This window comes from Eschrichtius robustus, chromosome 7 (assembly GCF_028021215.1).
Source record: "Eschrichtius robustus isolate mEscRob2 chromosome 7, mEscRob2.pri, whole genome shotgun sequence".
Classification (NCBI taxonomy): domain Eukaryota; kingdom Metazoa; phylum Chordata; class Mammalia; order Artiodactyla; family Eschrichtiidae; genus Eschrichtius; species Eschrichtius robustus.
Window position 1 is genome coordinate 100,590,440 of NC_090830.1, and position 16,049 is coordinate 100,606,488.

At 41.7% G+C, this 16,049-nt stretch overlaps 1 protein-coding gene across 3 annotated transcripts in view; it reads left to right on the forward strand.

The window, feature by feature from the left end:
* Positions 1-16,049, forward strand: part of PAPSS2 (3'-phosphoadenosine 5'-phosphosulfate synthase 2) — a 79,239-nt gene that overhangs the window by 47,844 nt on the left and 15,346 nt on the right. For 2 of the 3 annotated variants that reach the window (XM_068548140.1, XM_068548142.1), the window contains exons 2-7: positions 3,143-3,260; positions 6,808-7,043; positions 8,663-8,801; positions 9,353-9,471; positions 9,604-9,717; positions 11,989-12,100. In XM_068548140.1, the coding sequence (XP_068404241.1) occupies positions 3,143-3,260; positions 6,808-7,043; positions 8,663-8,801; positions 9,353-9,471; positions 9,604-9,717; positions 11,989-12,100 (838 nt within the window). Of the gene's footprint in view, positions 1-662; positions 794-3,142; positions 3,261-6,807; positions 7,044-8,662; positions 8,802-9,352; positions 9,472-9,603; positions 9,718-11,988; positions 12,101-16,049 lie in introns of those variants that run through there. The other variant, XM_068548141.1, reaches the window with a different exon arrangement.

Below are 16,049 nucleotides of genomic sequence, written 5' to 3' on the forward strand. Positions count from 1 at the left end.
GTGGTTAAGAATCCACCTGCCAATGCAGGGGACATGGGTTTGAGCCCTGGTCCAGGAAGATCCCCCATGCCGCGGAGCAACTAAGCCAGTGCACCACAACTACTGAGCCTGCGCTCTAGAGCCCATGAGCCACAACTACCGAAGCCCGCGCACCTAGAGCCTGTGCTTTGCAACAAGAGGAGCCACCGCAGTGAGAAGCCCGCGCACCACAACGAAGAGTAGGCCCGGCTCGACGCAACTAGAGAAAGCCCACGCACAGCAACAAAGACCCAGTGCAACCAAAAATAAGTAAATAAATAAAAATTAAATTAAATTAAAATTAAAAAACAAACAAAAGCATATGAGAGCCCATCTTTGCTGACTTTAGATATTATCAGTAGTGTCTCATTTTGGTTTTAATTTGCATTTCTCTCATGACTAGTGACACTGAGCCCTTCTTCATGTGCTTATGGGCCATTTGTGCATCTTCCTTTGTGAAGTGACTGTTCAAATCTTTTGCCCATTTTTATAAAGTGGGTTGTCTCTTTATTATTGAGTTGCAGGTATTCTTTATATATCTTCATGTCAGAGGACGGAGGGAACACATAGTGCCCACTGAACTAAGAAGGCATCTTGAGACTGAAAAAAATGAGGCAGGCAACTCCATATAATCAATGGATCAGTTCATTATGGGGTAACTTACTCACAGGATGGGATCAGGATTGTGTCGACAACCATCCAGAAGCATTCACAGCTGTACTCCGTGCCACCGAGGGGCCACTGGGACAATTTTATATTAACCTAGAGTATGGGGGTAGGTACTTGGAAACAGGACGTGCCTTTCTATGTCAAGACTTACGAACGGGTAACGAGTTTCGTGGGCATCAGGAATACGTCAGTGAAGGTCTTCGTCATTGTTTGGGGACTAACAGGGCATAGAGGAGAGGTCACCTGGTTCTAATGATTATTAAACAATATGTATTAACTACAAAGCCCTCGATGACAGAGAAGTGATTCACTTTACATTACAGTCCCTGGCAGGGTCAGCAGAAGAACAGGAGAGACTGTAACGGCCCAAGATGGCTTCAGTTATGCTAACAGCCATACACTTCATACAGTAGAGAGATATATGTCTGAGACCCTCCCTCTCCTCTGAGGGGCCCAGTTACTTGATCTTTTTGTCTGTATTTCTCCCTAAAATGTTGCCAGGAATTCTGCTTTGTTTAGTACTATATTCCCAGTGCCTAGTATGGCCCCTGGCACTTAGTAGGAGCTCATTTACATAAACATTTACCGAAAGAATCAGTGAATGAACAGATGAACTGACTTGTGGGCCTGATATCCACACACAGTGTTCTTGAATTTAATGGCAGTGATTAACAAGGAAATGGAGAGAAAGAAAATTTTAATGTTATCCTTGAGCCATAAAGTGTACTTGGCACAAAAGACTCAGGATACCTTCAGGGGATTTATTCACCCAGGGAAAATATGGCTAGAATATATCATGGACTAGCCTCATTTGTCCCCCTTTATGAATCCTCTCGTGCAAGCCACCCCTGCTGTCTACTATGTCCCGACCCCTTCCAAGTCTTGGGTTCTGACCAGGTTTGTTTGATGGATGATCAGAGCGTCTAGCCTTGGAGAGTTTTAGGTAACTTAACCCAGCCGATCCCAGCTTTCAACACCTACCTCTTGGCTCCCGCTGACACTGATAATGCTGTTCCCTGCCAGCTGGCCCCTTTGTTGGGCTCTGTGCCTCACTAGCAGGCCCACCCCACGGGTGTGCACTGCCTTTCTGAGCCCCCAAGGGCCAGCAGGGGGCTCCTTCCTCCTTGGTCTTGAAGTGGTTTTCCTGATCCTAATCCAGATGGCTCTCCTGCTGCAGCTATACACTGAATAATCATTGTCAGCAGCCACATTTGTAGGGAACTTGGCCATTTACAGAGCATGTTCCCATCCATTATCTATATAAGCCTCCAAACAGTCCTATTTGTATTCCCCTTGATTTTTTTTTCCCAAAGGAAAGGCATAAAGAGGTGATTTAATTTGCTCCAGAATGTAAAAGTTGCCCTCATGTGACCCAGAGTTGTCTAAGACTCTCTGGGTCTTGCTCAAAGAATATTGGAGCTTTTTTTTTTTTAGCTCTGGTGGGTATACGTGTACAGTGTTTAAAAGCCTTCATAGATTTTTACAGTTCAGCAACTTGGATTACATCTGTCATTAGAAATTTAATTACCATACCAGAGACACATATGGGCAGTTCTCAACCTTTTTATTTTTATTTAACCATCATTATGGGTTCCCCTGACCCACCCCCTCCCGCCTTGGATCACATCTTCACATATTATTTTTTTAAATGTCCACCACTAACTGTATTTATTGACTCATTTTACCTTTTTTTATTCATCAGACATGTACCTTCCAGTCAGAGTTTAGGGTCAGGATCAGATAATCTGTGCCCTCACGGGGCTGATTTTATTATAGCCAAAATAAAGACATTCGAGATTTGAGTTAGCCTCCAAGACTAATAACTGGTACATTTCCATTTCTTCAGGCCTTTTTGAAAGATTAAAAAGTTCATACACTGACCCTTGGGAAAATGGAAGCAGATTTCAGTACTTGTGAAAAAGGAGTCCTATTTCAGGGATCAGCTCTCAAGTTGCTGACGTCTGTGTCTGGGTGGGAGCAGGAGGGGTATAATGGCCTCTAACTCTGTTCTGTGATTGGGGCCTCTCCCAGCTCTCTAGAGAGGAGCTCAACCAGCCTCACCCTATTATTTCCTCAGTGGCTGGAGTATTTGGGCTGTTTTCAGTTCATGCCCATGGGACTTGGGAAGAACATGCATTTACAGAAACAAAGACATTCCCCTAACCATTACCTAAAGGTACACATTTTAATATGTCATGGAACCAGAACTTTTACATTGCATCAATAATTGCCTCATTCAAATTATACTTTCAAAGGGCGGTGATGAGTATGCTAAAGTGTCTGTTTCTAAATTAGTAGAGTTAATTAATGTTACTCTGTATGCCAATTATAAAAAAAGGAGTTTCTGTTAGGGAAGACTATTTATGTAATCTGTTATTTTATTATTTTATTATATGTATACATATGAGATTTATTATTTTATTAATTGAATATTGCGCTTGCTCTTGTTTTGTAGGAGACCCAGCAGAAATCCACCAATGTTGTGTATCAGGCGCATCATGTGAGCAGGAATAAGAGAGGGCAGGTGGTTGGAACAAGGGGTGGATTCCGAGGATGTACCGTGTGGCTGACAGGTATGCTGTGTTGAGATCTATATATTTTTTAATGGAAAACTGATGGTGACACACAATTTTTAGGAAGATAGTGTCACATACATATTACATGTGTATTTCAACATTAGAAGGAGGCTGAGAGCTGTAATAGAAAGCTTGGGTGTTAGTCCTAACTCTACCCATCAGTGAGAAATAGGACTTCCATCAAGTCATGGAATGTCTCTAGTTCTCTGTTTTCACCTCTTTGGCAGGAAAGGATGGGACAAGTTGATTATGACATTCCCATTCAGCTCTAAGGAATTCTGTAATTCTTAATTTCATGCCTAAACACATTTACTGGCAGTTATGAATGGGGCCCTCCTAACTTGACATCAAGCATTTGGCTGTCCATTAGAGATATTCTTTATTCTTTTCTGATGTTTTAATATTCTAGGGGGCTATTTTACTTATTTTAAAAAATTAAAATCTCTGCAAGAAGCAAAACTAATGTTTTCTGTGTAGCTGAGTATTGTCCCTTGTGTATAAAAAAAGAACTCATTCCCACCGAGGTGACCAAATGAATCTCCCTTTTCTTGTGTTTTTATAGCCCCAGACTGTCAAAGCTAAGGGTTAGTGACAGAACTGGAATTAGTCCTCGGCTGTTACCTTATACTCTTGAGTACAAGGTAGAGGAATTTGATTCCTGGGAATGCAGGTCCGACATAGGCTGGACTCAAAAGAAAAAAACAGGTTCATGTCGTAGACATAATATTTCATATGGAGATGAACGCAGATGCAAAGATATGTTTATCCAGGTTATGAAATCAACTTACGTGTTACTGTTTGCTCACAAACACTAATTTATTCTAACCTGAAGATAGTTCTAAACAACACAACAAGCGAGGACCTGCCTTGCGTCTTTTCTTGCTATTCTGAGTCTTTCCTATTCCTGTCTAAAGCAGCCTCATTCTTCTCTTTCAAGTTATTTCCTAGTGCCTGTGGCACTTGCCCTTGGTTTCCGGGTTTCATTCATCCCTGGAAGAACAACTTTCCCTGCTTCCAGGGTGAGGCTGGACAGAGGGCAAGGAGGCTGCTGTGTTCTAGAAGGCAGATTCACCTGCCGCAGTTCCTGATGTTTCCCCCGCTCCCTCTGAGAGACGTGACGTGCAGCAGTGAATAAAACAGCGTGCTCCAGACGTTTTCCTCTTGCTATGTGTTTGCCTTCATGAGATGTTTTGCCTTCATGTGTTTGTCCAAATTTTGAATCAGGACATACCCACAGAGTCCATTTTTCTTAATGTAAAACACCCTTGAAAAGACAAAAAGAACAGGTAGAAGAGAAAAAAAAATCTCAAGGGTATACTTCCTCTGTCTTTTCTTACTCTCAAAAAGTCATCTTTTCCTAGTTCCTATTACAGATGTTCCTAGTTCCTATTACAGATGTTGGATATTGACCAGGCAAATCAGGAGAAACCAAATACTTCAAATCTAGAGAGTTGGAGTTGGGTACCGGCTTCACCTACATTAGCTGTGTGATTTTGGACAAGCCAACCAACCTCTCTAAGCCTCGGTTCTCTTATTGGTAAAATGAGAATAAAGATAATACCTGCCTCATAGAGGTATAGGTAGAACAAAATGAAATAAAGCATATATGCACTTAGCACAAGTCCTGGTCCCTAGTAAAACTCTCAATAAATGTAATTGGTGTTATGTCAATGTATTAAAATAAATGTTCCAATGATCTATTTTAATACAGCTAACTGTGTTAGAAATTTCTATTGTTTCTCTCATTTTCTGATGCAAGAGAATGTACCAGAGATTCAGGAGTCCCATTTCTCCTACCCCACAACTGGACATAACTTTTAAGAGGAATTTATCACATTAATTTCTATCCAAATGAAACTGAATTACATAAAGATGTAATAGACAATGCCTTGATTTACAAAGATTGCCAACACATTCTTCACGTAGCCATTTCTTCTAATGATCCTCTGTCAAAGCCAAGGGCATGACTTTAAAACATAACTAAAAATATGGAAAATACTTGTTTACCTTTCATATATCACCTTTCTTTCCAAGTCTCTCCTGCATCCCTTCTTTACTCTTACTTTTTCTTTTTCCTCTTTCCCCCTGCTGTCTTCTCTGTATTAACAATTTCTTGACTTTCTTTTCTGCCCCCGTCCTGACTTTTCCTCTTCCAGGTGCTGTCTGACAGTGGCTTGGCATCAACTGCATTTTTCTTCAGGTTCAGAGATCTTTAGAACAACTGAATTTTTAGAGGTCTCCTTTTCCAGGGTGGTTCAGATTTTGAGCTCTTAAGTAATTTTGGCGGGTAGCATTTCGTTCCCTTTCTCCTTACATTCTCCCTCATGTAGAAATTATAGTGTGTGTTCCCAATCACTGTGCTTTGAAGCCATGGTAAAAGGCACCTTGTAACTCCACTCTCATGTAAAGACTCCAGACACCTAAGAGTATATGGCAACTCTAACTACATCTACAGCGTAGCTCAGGGTGGTTCTCTGGTCTTTATGTTTTGAGAATCATTTTGGAAAATCTTGAAAACAAAAGGAGAGTATGTTGGTTCTCTTGTCAGATGGGTGCTTAGCAGCACCTACAAGGGAGGTGGGCCTCCCAGTCTCCAAGGGCTGGCTGTCCCTCCCTCCAGCTGATTGCTCTCATAAGGGGATATGAGGACACCACTGCCGGAGCCTCTGATTTTTTTTCAAGAGAAGCCATAATCTGAATTTGTATGCACAACTTTCTAATCTATCAAATACTCTGCGGGCAAAGTGTTACCAACTCAGGTCCTTGGACTCCTTAATCAATAGAAATTGATAAGAGGCCAGACAAGGAGTTCAGGCAAGGCTTTATTGAGGTCCCTGCTGCAGCATGAGGGAGTGAAAACAAGAAACAGTTGCCCTTGCTCACTCCTAAGGTGGGGCAAACCGGTTCCTTAAATGGGATGCGAGTAGGGGCAGATGGGTGGTCAGGCTGGAGGGGCGGCTTAGGCGGTCGGCTGACCCCCTTGGTGGTGGTGCCGTGTGCAGGAATCATGCACAGTACCCTGCTTTTGCTCCCTGCACCCCAGAAATGGCAGCTGGTTTCTGGCCTTTTTGCATCTTATTGTTTATAATTTGCCCCAGCTGTGGATGCGTGCAGGTATTTTTAGTCCCTTACAGTTTCTTTGTACTCTGTTGCTCCAGGAGACGTTTGTCCAGGTGCAAGCACTCTGGTAAAGGGTCCCAGGTCCCAGCCCATCTCAGAAGCAGAACACACCAAGGACCATACATAGCCTGCCAAGGTCTCCCTATTGATGAACCCCTTTTGCTTTGAAAGGCTATAATCCTAACAAGGGACAAATAGTTATTTCAAGATTTGAAAGAAATGCTAGTACTTGACTTGTAGTAAACTTTGCTTTTTCTAGACTTGAATGGTTTTGATTTGAGGTCAATCCAGTGATTGTAATGAGGGTTTAATTATGCTTGAATTAGGTAAAAATTAGGATCAGTTCACAATTAGGTTCAGAGCACAATTTATTATCTTAAACAGTCAGAGACAGTGCCTGTCCTGTCTTGCCCATTCTGAACAGGTCTCTCTGGTGCTGGAAAAACAACGATCAGTTTTGCTCTGGAGGAGAATCTCGTCTCCCACGCCATCCCTTGCTACTCCCTCGATGGGGACAACGTCCGTCATGGCCTCAACAAAAACCTTGGATTCTCTCCTTGGGACAGAGAAGAAAACATCCGCCGGATTGCTGAGGTGGCCAGGCTGTTTGCCGACGCTGGTCTGGTCTGCATTACCAGCTTCATTTCTCCTTTTGCGAAGGTAAAATGCTTTGGCAACGCACACAACTGCCACGCACAGCGCCGGTGCTCTCAAGCTGCCAGGATGAGGAGCCAGCGGAGGGGAGGACAGAGGAATGTCATACTTTCAGTCTCCCCCACTGGCTCTCCCTCCCCCACTTGCTCCCTAATTTCCTCTCAAATGTTGGTTATATAAAGAGAGTCCCTTCGTTTCCAGATGCGAGGGCACCAGGTGACATAAACCCTTCCACTTTCACAGTGGTAAGGTACACTTGGCCAGAGTTGAAAGGAAGAGAAAGTTAAACAAGAAAAATTTCCAAAGCTTGGTAATTTTATTGGGTTGGCCGAAAAGTTCCTTTGGGTTTCCCTGTCCCTCTTAACCGAAAAACCCCGAACGAACTTTTTGGCCAAGCCAGTATTTCTCCAAAAAGTCAGAGAGCTTAGCTTACTAAAGAAAACAGCAGTTCCTCACCAATGCATCAGGTTATGTGTGTTTAACGTTGAAATCAACGAGGTGGAGTGTTACTCCTCTTGTTTTAAAACAGGACATTTCTGTGTATTACATATAAGACACTATGTACTTTGAACACATCCTTTGAATGAACTGCTCTAATATTGCCAGCCCTGTCTTTTGGTTGGGATTCTTTCCCATTTTTTTTTGTTTGTTTGTTCGCTTTTTTTTTCTTTTGGAAAGTACTTGGGAGAGTTGTTTACTAGAGTGAAATTTCTGGAGTTTCTCTGAAGGGCTAGTTTCCTGACACCTCTGAAGAGCTCAAACCCCAGGGTTATCTTAAGGTCATGGAAGACCAGAGCACACAGTATTTTGTGATGAAGAATTTCATCATGAAACCTCTTCTTATATTCTTTTTTTTTTTAATTTTTTTTTCTTTGCCAAGTTTTTTTTTTTTTTTTTTGGCTGCGTTGGGTCTTCGTTACTGCATGTGGGTTTTCTCTAGTTGCGGTGAGCGGGGGCTACTCTGTTGTGGTGCGCGGGCTTCTCATTGCGGTGGCTTCTCTTGTTGGGAGCACGGGCTCTAGGCACACGGGCTTCAGTAGTTGTGGCATGTGAGCTCAGTAGTTGTGGCTCATGGACTCTAGGGCGCAGGCTCAGTAGTTGTGGCGCACGGGCTTAGTTGCTCTGCGGCATGTGGGATCTTCCCGGACTAGGGCTTGAACCTGTGTCCCCTGCCTTGGCAGGCGGATTCTTTTTTTTTTTTTAATTAATTAATTAATTTATTTATTTATGGCTGTGTTGGGTCTTTGTTGCTGCGCGTGGGCTTTCTCTAGTTGCGGCGATTGGGGGCTACTCTTCGTTGTGGTGCACAGGCTTCTCATTGTGGTGGCTTCTCTTGTTGCGGAGCATGGGCTCTAGGCGTGTGGGCTTCAGTAGTTGTGGCATGCAGGCTCAGTAGTTGTGACTCGTGAGCTCTAAAGCGCAGGCTCAGTAGTTGTGGCACACAGGCTTAGTTGCTCTGCGGCATGTGGGATCATCCTGGACCAGGTCTCGAACCCGTGTCCCCTGCATTGGCAGGCGGATTCTTAACCACTGCGCCACCAGGGAAGCCCGGCAGGCGGATTCTTAACCACTGCGCCACCAGGGAAGTCCCTTTTCTTACATTCTTAAAGGTAATTTTTTTCCAGGATCGTGAGAATGCCCGCAAAATCCATGAATCTGCAGGACTGCCATTCTTTGAGATATTTGTAGATGCGCCTCTAAACATTTGTGAAAGCAGAGATGTAAAAGGTCTCTACAAACGGGCCCGAGCTGGGGAGATCAAAGGTAGGAGAGCCAGTTCAGCGGTATCTTTGCCACTTACTTATGCCACCAATTCTTATTAGTCTGTGCCCAGAAATCTGTCTGAAGTTTCAAAAACTGTTTTCCAAAATTGCATATAGTGCACACAACTTTTTATCAAACCGTAATATCTTCAATATGTCCGTGGGCTAGTTAAAATGTGGGCTTGTATTTTTCAAGAACTATCACCCCAGCCACAAGCAATCAAGTTTAGAGAACTAAAATGGATATGTGTATGTGCCTGTGTGGAGGAGGAATCTTTCAGTTTTCCTCCTACTTGTTTTCCTTTTCCATTCTAATCAGCTGCAGAGGGCTTGGACTCAGACAGATTTTGTTGATAATCGGGGCTTTCTGTATTGAAAACACAGCTGTATATGTTCTTATCTATGGCTAGAGGGCAAGGAGAGCTGTTTGACCTTTTCTGTTTTAATCTGAATACAGCGGTTGAAAACATTATTGCAACATGTGTCATGTCTTATTGAGTAAAAAGATTGTTCTGTTGGTGCAGATGTGATTTTCAGCCTTCTGCCTTGCAGGGTTTACGGGTATTGATTCCGATTATGAGAAACCTGAAACTCCTGAGCTTGTGCTTAAAACCAATTTGTCCTCGGTGAGCGACTGTGTGCAGCAGGTGGTGGAACTTCTACAGGAGCAGGTGGGTGGACTGAACGTCTTTTTTTTTTTTTTTTTTTAATAGTTTTATACAGTCATGAAAGATCATCTGTTTACTGAAGTGTTCTTTTTATAGTTTTCATTCCAAACTGTTACCAAGTCTGCTTCATTTCAGAACATTGTACCCCACACTATAATCAAAGGCATCCACGAACTCTTTGTGCCAGAAAACAAACTCGACCAAGTCCGAGCTGAGGCCGAAGTGCTCCCTTCGCTATCAATTACCAAGGTAAGAGGGTGCACACTGGCTAATGGAGACTTAGGCTTAATGTCAGTCATTATAATCCATTTACAATTACTCTTAATGAATAAGGAAGGTAGGCATAAGGAAAATGCAATGCCTATAAAGAAAAACACTTCATTTTGCCAATTTTTTTTTACCTCTTCTTCAAGAAAATCTCTCATCAAGTGTTGCCACAAGGCAGCTGATCAATGCCATGTACAGAGGCAGACTGGGAACGTAACTTCTATATTTGCAGAGGACAGTTTTATATGGTTGTCATTATACCTTCAGTTATGCCAGCGTGCAAGCATTAGGCAGTAATTATTTGTTGGCAGTTGCTGAGAAAATAGTTTGTCCAGAATACAGGTGTTTCTTGGACCATTGAGAAGGAATTTGAAGAAAACAAGAAGCAACCCTGATCTAAAGTGACATGAATGCCTTGATCTTTTTCCTGCTCTGCACATCCCACTCTTCCCTCATCAGGGAGAGTCCAGTCTGAGGAGAGGGAGCTTTGGTTGCATTGATTTTGCTACCTAGAAGATGTTACGATGCAATCCCAGCAAACAGCCCTGCAGATGCCTTCGCCTGTTTACTGGTTAGTGTTAGTTGGTTCATATAAGGTGATCAGGTCTTCACTGGTAACCTTTTGGTATCCATTAAAACCTTGGACATTTTTTTTTTTTTTTTTTTTTTTTTATTTTTGGCTGTGTTGGGTCTTCGTTTCTGTGCGAGGGCTTTCTCTAGTTGCGGAAAGCGGGGGCCACTCTTCATTGCGGTGCGCAGGCCTCTCACTATCGCGGCCTCTCTTGTTGCGGAGCACAGGCTCCAGACACACAGGCTCAGTAGTTGTGGCTCACGGGCCTAGTTGCTCCGCGGCATGTGGGATCTTCCCAGACCAGGGCTTGAACCCGTGTCCCCTGCATTGGCAGGCAGATTCTCAACCACTGCGCCACCAGGGAAGCCCCTGGACATTTTTTTAAGAGGCAGAGTACATTGGGAATGTGCTTCAGCTCATGAAGACCCAGGCTTTAGTAAGTCATGGCGAACTTATAAACACAATAAATTCTGAGTTTTCCAATGCTCCAGGCAGATGAGAAACACATAATTATAATTACAGTGTGGAATAATAGTTCCAATAACAAAATGGTCTGCAAGGTACAGAAGAACTTCAAAGAATCTAACGATTAATTCTTTTGATCCTAGGGGTGACAGGAAAGATTTCAGAGCAGTGAGCCATGAGCTGGGTTTTATTTTTATTTATATCTATTTATTTATTTATTTTGGGGGGGGTTATTTTTTTATTTTTATTTTTTGAGCTGGGTTTTAAATGACGAACAGGGTTTTCAGGTAGAGGGGAGGATGGGCTTGAAACCACGTGTGTGTTCAGACTGCACACGGTCTGGCACTGTGGGTGACTAGGCCCCCAGGTGGGGAGTGGGGGCAGGTGGACATCCCTACATGAGCCCCTGGGGCCAGAGCTTGAAGGCCTGTCAGTATCACGCTAAGAATTTTAGACGTTTGTCTTTTTTTAAAAAAATTTATTTATTTATTGTTTATTTTTGGCTGCGTTGGGTCTTTGTTGCTGCGCGTGGGCTTTCTCTAGTTGCGGCGAGCAGGGGCTACTCTTCGTTGTGGTGCGTGGGCTTCTCATTGCGGTGGCTTCTCTTGTTGTGGAGCATGGGCTCTAGGCGCACGGGCTTCAGTAGTTGTGGCACGCGGGCTCAGTAGCTGTGGCTCATGGGCTCTAGAGCGCAGGCTCAGTAGTTGTGGCACATGGGCTTAGTTGCCCCACAGCATGTGGGATCTTCCTGGACCAGGGCTCGAACCTGTGTCCCCTGCATTCGCAGGCGGATTCTTAACCTCTGTGACACCAGGGAAGTCCCTGGACATTTATCTTAGTGTCAATGGTTTGCTCAGTTCAGTCAAATAACTAACACATTTGGTGAAAAAAATGTAGCCAAACCAGAGTTTTTGTGGAAAAAAGAATGAACAGTGAATCTTCAACACAGTTGCACATTGTAAGGATAGATACAGCCTAAAGTGTTCAAAGAAATCATCCCAATTTGAAATCTTTTCACCACTCTCCCACAGAGAGTTCTAGACTCAAACTTCTCCAGCCCCTAGATCATGGGTCAGCATTACATATGGAAACGCTTAAATCATAAAAGGTTCTGCCTTCATTCTCCTGTCAACTGAATAAGAATGGACTGCCCTGGGGCCAGATGGCTGGAAAACGGAGCTTATGGAAATGTTCACCTGCTTTTTTGTGTTTTGCAGCTGGATCTTCAGTGGGTCCAAGTTTTGAGTGAAGGCTGGGCCACTCCCCTCAAAGGTTTTATGCGGGAAAAGGAGTACTTGCAGGTTATACACTTTGGCACCCTGCTAGACGGTATGGGTTTTTGTTTTTTCGTTTGTTTGTTACTCTTTATTATTAAAGAAAAAAGTATTTCTCAGAAGTTTTCACAGGAACAAGAAATGCTAATCCTTGGTTTGTAAATCCTATTGTGAAAATATTTAGATTATTTATGGTGTGTCCAATTATGTATAAGCTTCCATTTTTAGGATTTTTTTTTGGTTATCCTCTAAGGATTATTGATTACTTAAAGCTAAGGCACCATAAAATAAAGGTTTGACTTGCACACAAAGCCAAGAGAAGGTTAAGTCTTTTTCACCTCCACCTGCCCTTTGCTGGCCTTGATATTCAGAAGGCAGTGGACAGTCAGAAGTACCATTGGCAGCTGCTTGGACCATCCTGGGGAAGCCAGGATGAACTCAGCACTCATTGCTGACTTACAGGATGCCTCCCATCCTCCAGCAAACATTATTGCAGCAGCTGCTTTCCTTGGTGGATAATAAAGTGTCGATATTCATGCCCATACATGAAATATATTAGGATGGCTTCATCCACTAAACTCTAATAGGGGGTGTTAAGGAAGCTTTCTGGGCAGAAGCTGAATGGTTTTTAGAGAACTGCTCCTGTCAAGGTTAGAAGGATGTCTCATTCAGAAAACTTCCAGATCTTTCTCTGATCATTTCCTTCCTAGAACTGTCTTGACCTTATCAAACAGAACTTATTTATTTCAAGATCTTGGGGAATAGCTGATAAGTGGGGGAGGGATAGGATAGAGGCATACTGAATTTGTAATACTGAGCAGGGCTGCAAACCTTCTAGGAAGAAAAATCAAATCAGATGTTCTTTCCTGAGAAAGATGTTCATGTTCTAGGTTTGTGCCTCTGTCTGGGGAATGGGGCGTAAAGCAACCCCAGTTGTAGTTAGGTTTCAAAACTCCCCATACCCTCCAGAAGCCTCCTTAATTCCTACGTAAGTCAATTAATAAAAATACATACCAGGGATGTAACATGCTGCCCACCTCTACCTAAGTAGAGGCAGAATATCATAGTGGATAAGAGTGAGCTGTGGAGCCAAACTGTCTGGATTCAGGGCAAATTGCTGAAATTCTCTGGGCCTCAGTTTCCTCATCTGTAAAATAGGGATGTTAATAATAGTACCTACCTCAATGGGATGTTGAATGTTTAAAAGAATACAGTACCTGGTCCAATAGTAAATGTTCCATATATTAACAACCCCCTCACTGCATAAAATTAAAAGGACTTCAAAGTCTTGAACAGACCAAGTAGCTTATCTCTAGTCACATCCGTTTGGAAGTAGCACAGATAAGATGTTCATCAGCTAGCCAATAAATATTTATTGAGTGTCCTCGGATGTCAGGGTTTGTTCTAGCTGCTGGAGATAGATAATGAAGACAAATATGAGCTTGCTGGGACAGGCAGTGCAGTTCATCTTCTGAACGCTAGTCCGGAGGGGTTTTCCCGCCACATCAGTGGTTGTCAAACTTTTTTTTTTTTCAAGTCATAACTATTTCAGTGAAATCTGAGGCAATATATACAACAGATGAAAATGGAACTGCTCCTTTGGAAGAAGTGGGCTGTCTTTCTCCCACCTGGACAGCAGCCCTGAGGGTGTCTAGGGAAAGCCGGTTGAAACACTGCCCTCTACCACACCATGACAGTCTCATGACAGAGCTTGGCTCGATGGCTTTTGGACTGAGTAGACACGGTTAAATTCCAAAAATGATGTCTCTCTGTATCAGAAGGTTGGGCAAGGTATCATTTGTATGGATATCATTTAATTTTAACCAATTTATGAAGTTTGAGTCACCACCATTGAAAATTTGAAATAATTTTTGTAGCCATAGACATGTGGCCATTTTCATCTACCATTAAACAATTGCACATTTCTTGATCACCTACAATCTGCAGGTAAAATTGTTTCTATTCTGACCCTGTCTCCCAAAAGTATTTTGTTGGTTTTAATTTTCTCAAAGGTTCACAATTTCCCCCACAGTAAAAAAATAAAATAAAATTAGCTCAGTCTACTCAGTCCAAAAGCAAAATCAAAAATTTTTTAGTGTTTTTGATGATTATATAGTGTGAGTTACTCCCTATATTACTCTAGTATCTATTTTCATGTCAGTGTATTATTTTATTTCTCACTGGATATATAGTTTGGGGGGGCTGTCATAGATCCTCCAATGATAAATGTCACATCTAAATTTACAAATGGAACCTCAAGCTTATGTTCTTGACTGGTGGCATCCAAGTAGGGTTAAGACATAGCAGCCTTGTGAGACCTGATCATTTAATGGCAAGTCTTCTGCGGCTCTGACTTTCCAAGGCAGGGCTTGAGAGCTTTTCTATATACTGCCAGCATTTATTCAGCACATAATGTGTTCTGACCCTGGTGCTTGACATAGGACATCACATTTAATCCAGATAATACAACTGTGAAGGTATTTTGTCCATATGAGGAAATAAGTATTGGGAAGGTTAAATAACTCACTCGAAGCCTGGATTCAAATCCAGGTTTTCCTGGGATGGGCATACTTTCATGTCCTGTAAACATCTGGAATTCTAGGACGTTCTAAAGCAGTTTGCCTGTATACCTCCCAAAGCCTGGTTTGGAATCATCTGACAGTAGTTATAACATCACATATTTGTAAGAGACAACTTCTTGCTTAAGTTGGAGGGGCTATTGACATATGTTATAATTATTTTAAAACATAATTATTTAAAAATGCTTTTGGATTGTATTGGACAGTATTCAATACAAATTCTGGTTTCACCAGCTTTTTGCTGTCACATATGCTCTATTTTTAGAAATAGCAGTAACAAAAAGCTCCGTATCTTTGTATGTTGTATGTATGAAACTTCATAGTAGGAGTTTGTTCCTTGTCATTGTTGCTTTACTATTATTTTGGTGGAAAGTTGAAAACAATATGTTTCTTAATTGTGTTTGTATTTCTCTAGGCATGTTCCTTCCTGGTATGTACTTTAACTTTATAAGTAGTTAAATTATTATAATTAGATATGTTATATTAACTAGAAATGGTAAGGACATAACTAAAAAAAAAAATCTAAACGAACCAGTTGGAATTGCTAACAGTTCATGATCTAACCAGTTAGAATAGAATAATGCTGCATTCCTCTGTTGATAGGAGTCCAAGTAACAGGAAATTTCTGGATCAGATGCAGCTGTTGTTTATAATGTTTTATCTGGCTAACAAATTAAACTTGTTTCTAAATTTCTGTTGCACATTTTGTTCCTGAGATTTTAAAAATTTATGATCCTCTCTGTTAATTACTTCTACTGAGTGTTGGTCCCCATTTTGTTTCACAAATCTGGAAATTTTTTTCTATTGCATTTATAAAACATTTTTAATTGATGAAGGATAAATCAATTTTAGATACAATTTAAAGTGGATGCACCTGGTTGGATTGTGGATAATTGTACTTCGTTTGTGATGAGTAATTATGCATGAATTTTATTTCAAGCTATGACGATTGATAGTTATAAAACTGGGAATAAACACGTACTCGCTGCAATTCTAAACTTCTGCACTGTACCAGAAGAAGAAGGTAAAATTCTGAAGATATCATTTATCTTGAGTATTGTTTTCATCATTGTTGTTTTTCCTTGAAAAAGGCTAATTAAGCAATATAAAGTATTTTAGTTTTTGCCCAGAAATAGTCCCAAACAAATGATAAGCATAGCTACAAGGTTAAAACGACAGGCTTGAAAATTATTTAAAGCAATAGCAAGATTATTCAATTAAACATGAAGTTAAGTGTTGGACTAACTGTGGCTAAAACACTACGATACTCTTTTCCAAAATGAGTTATACTGCAGTAAAATAATCAGGGTGGTTCCCACCAGAGCCGAAGCACATGATGGAAAAAGGCCGAAAGCCCGAGTCAATGTTTAAAGCTATGGAGGCTATTTCAGCACAGAGTTAAATTGTAGGATAATTTTATGTATT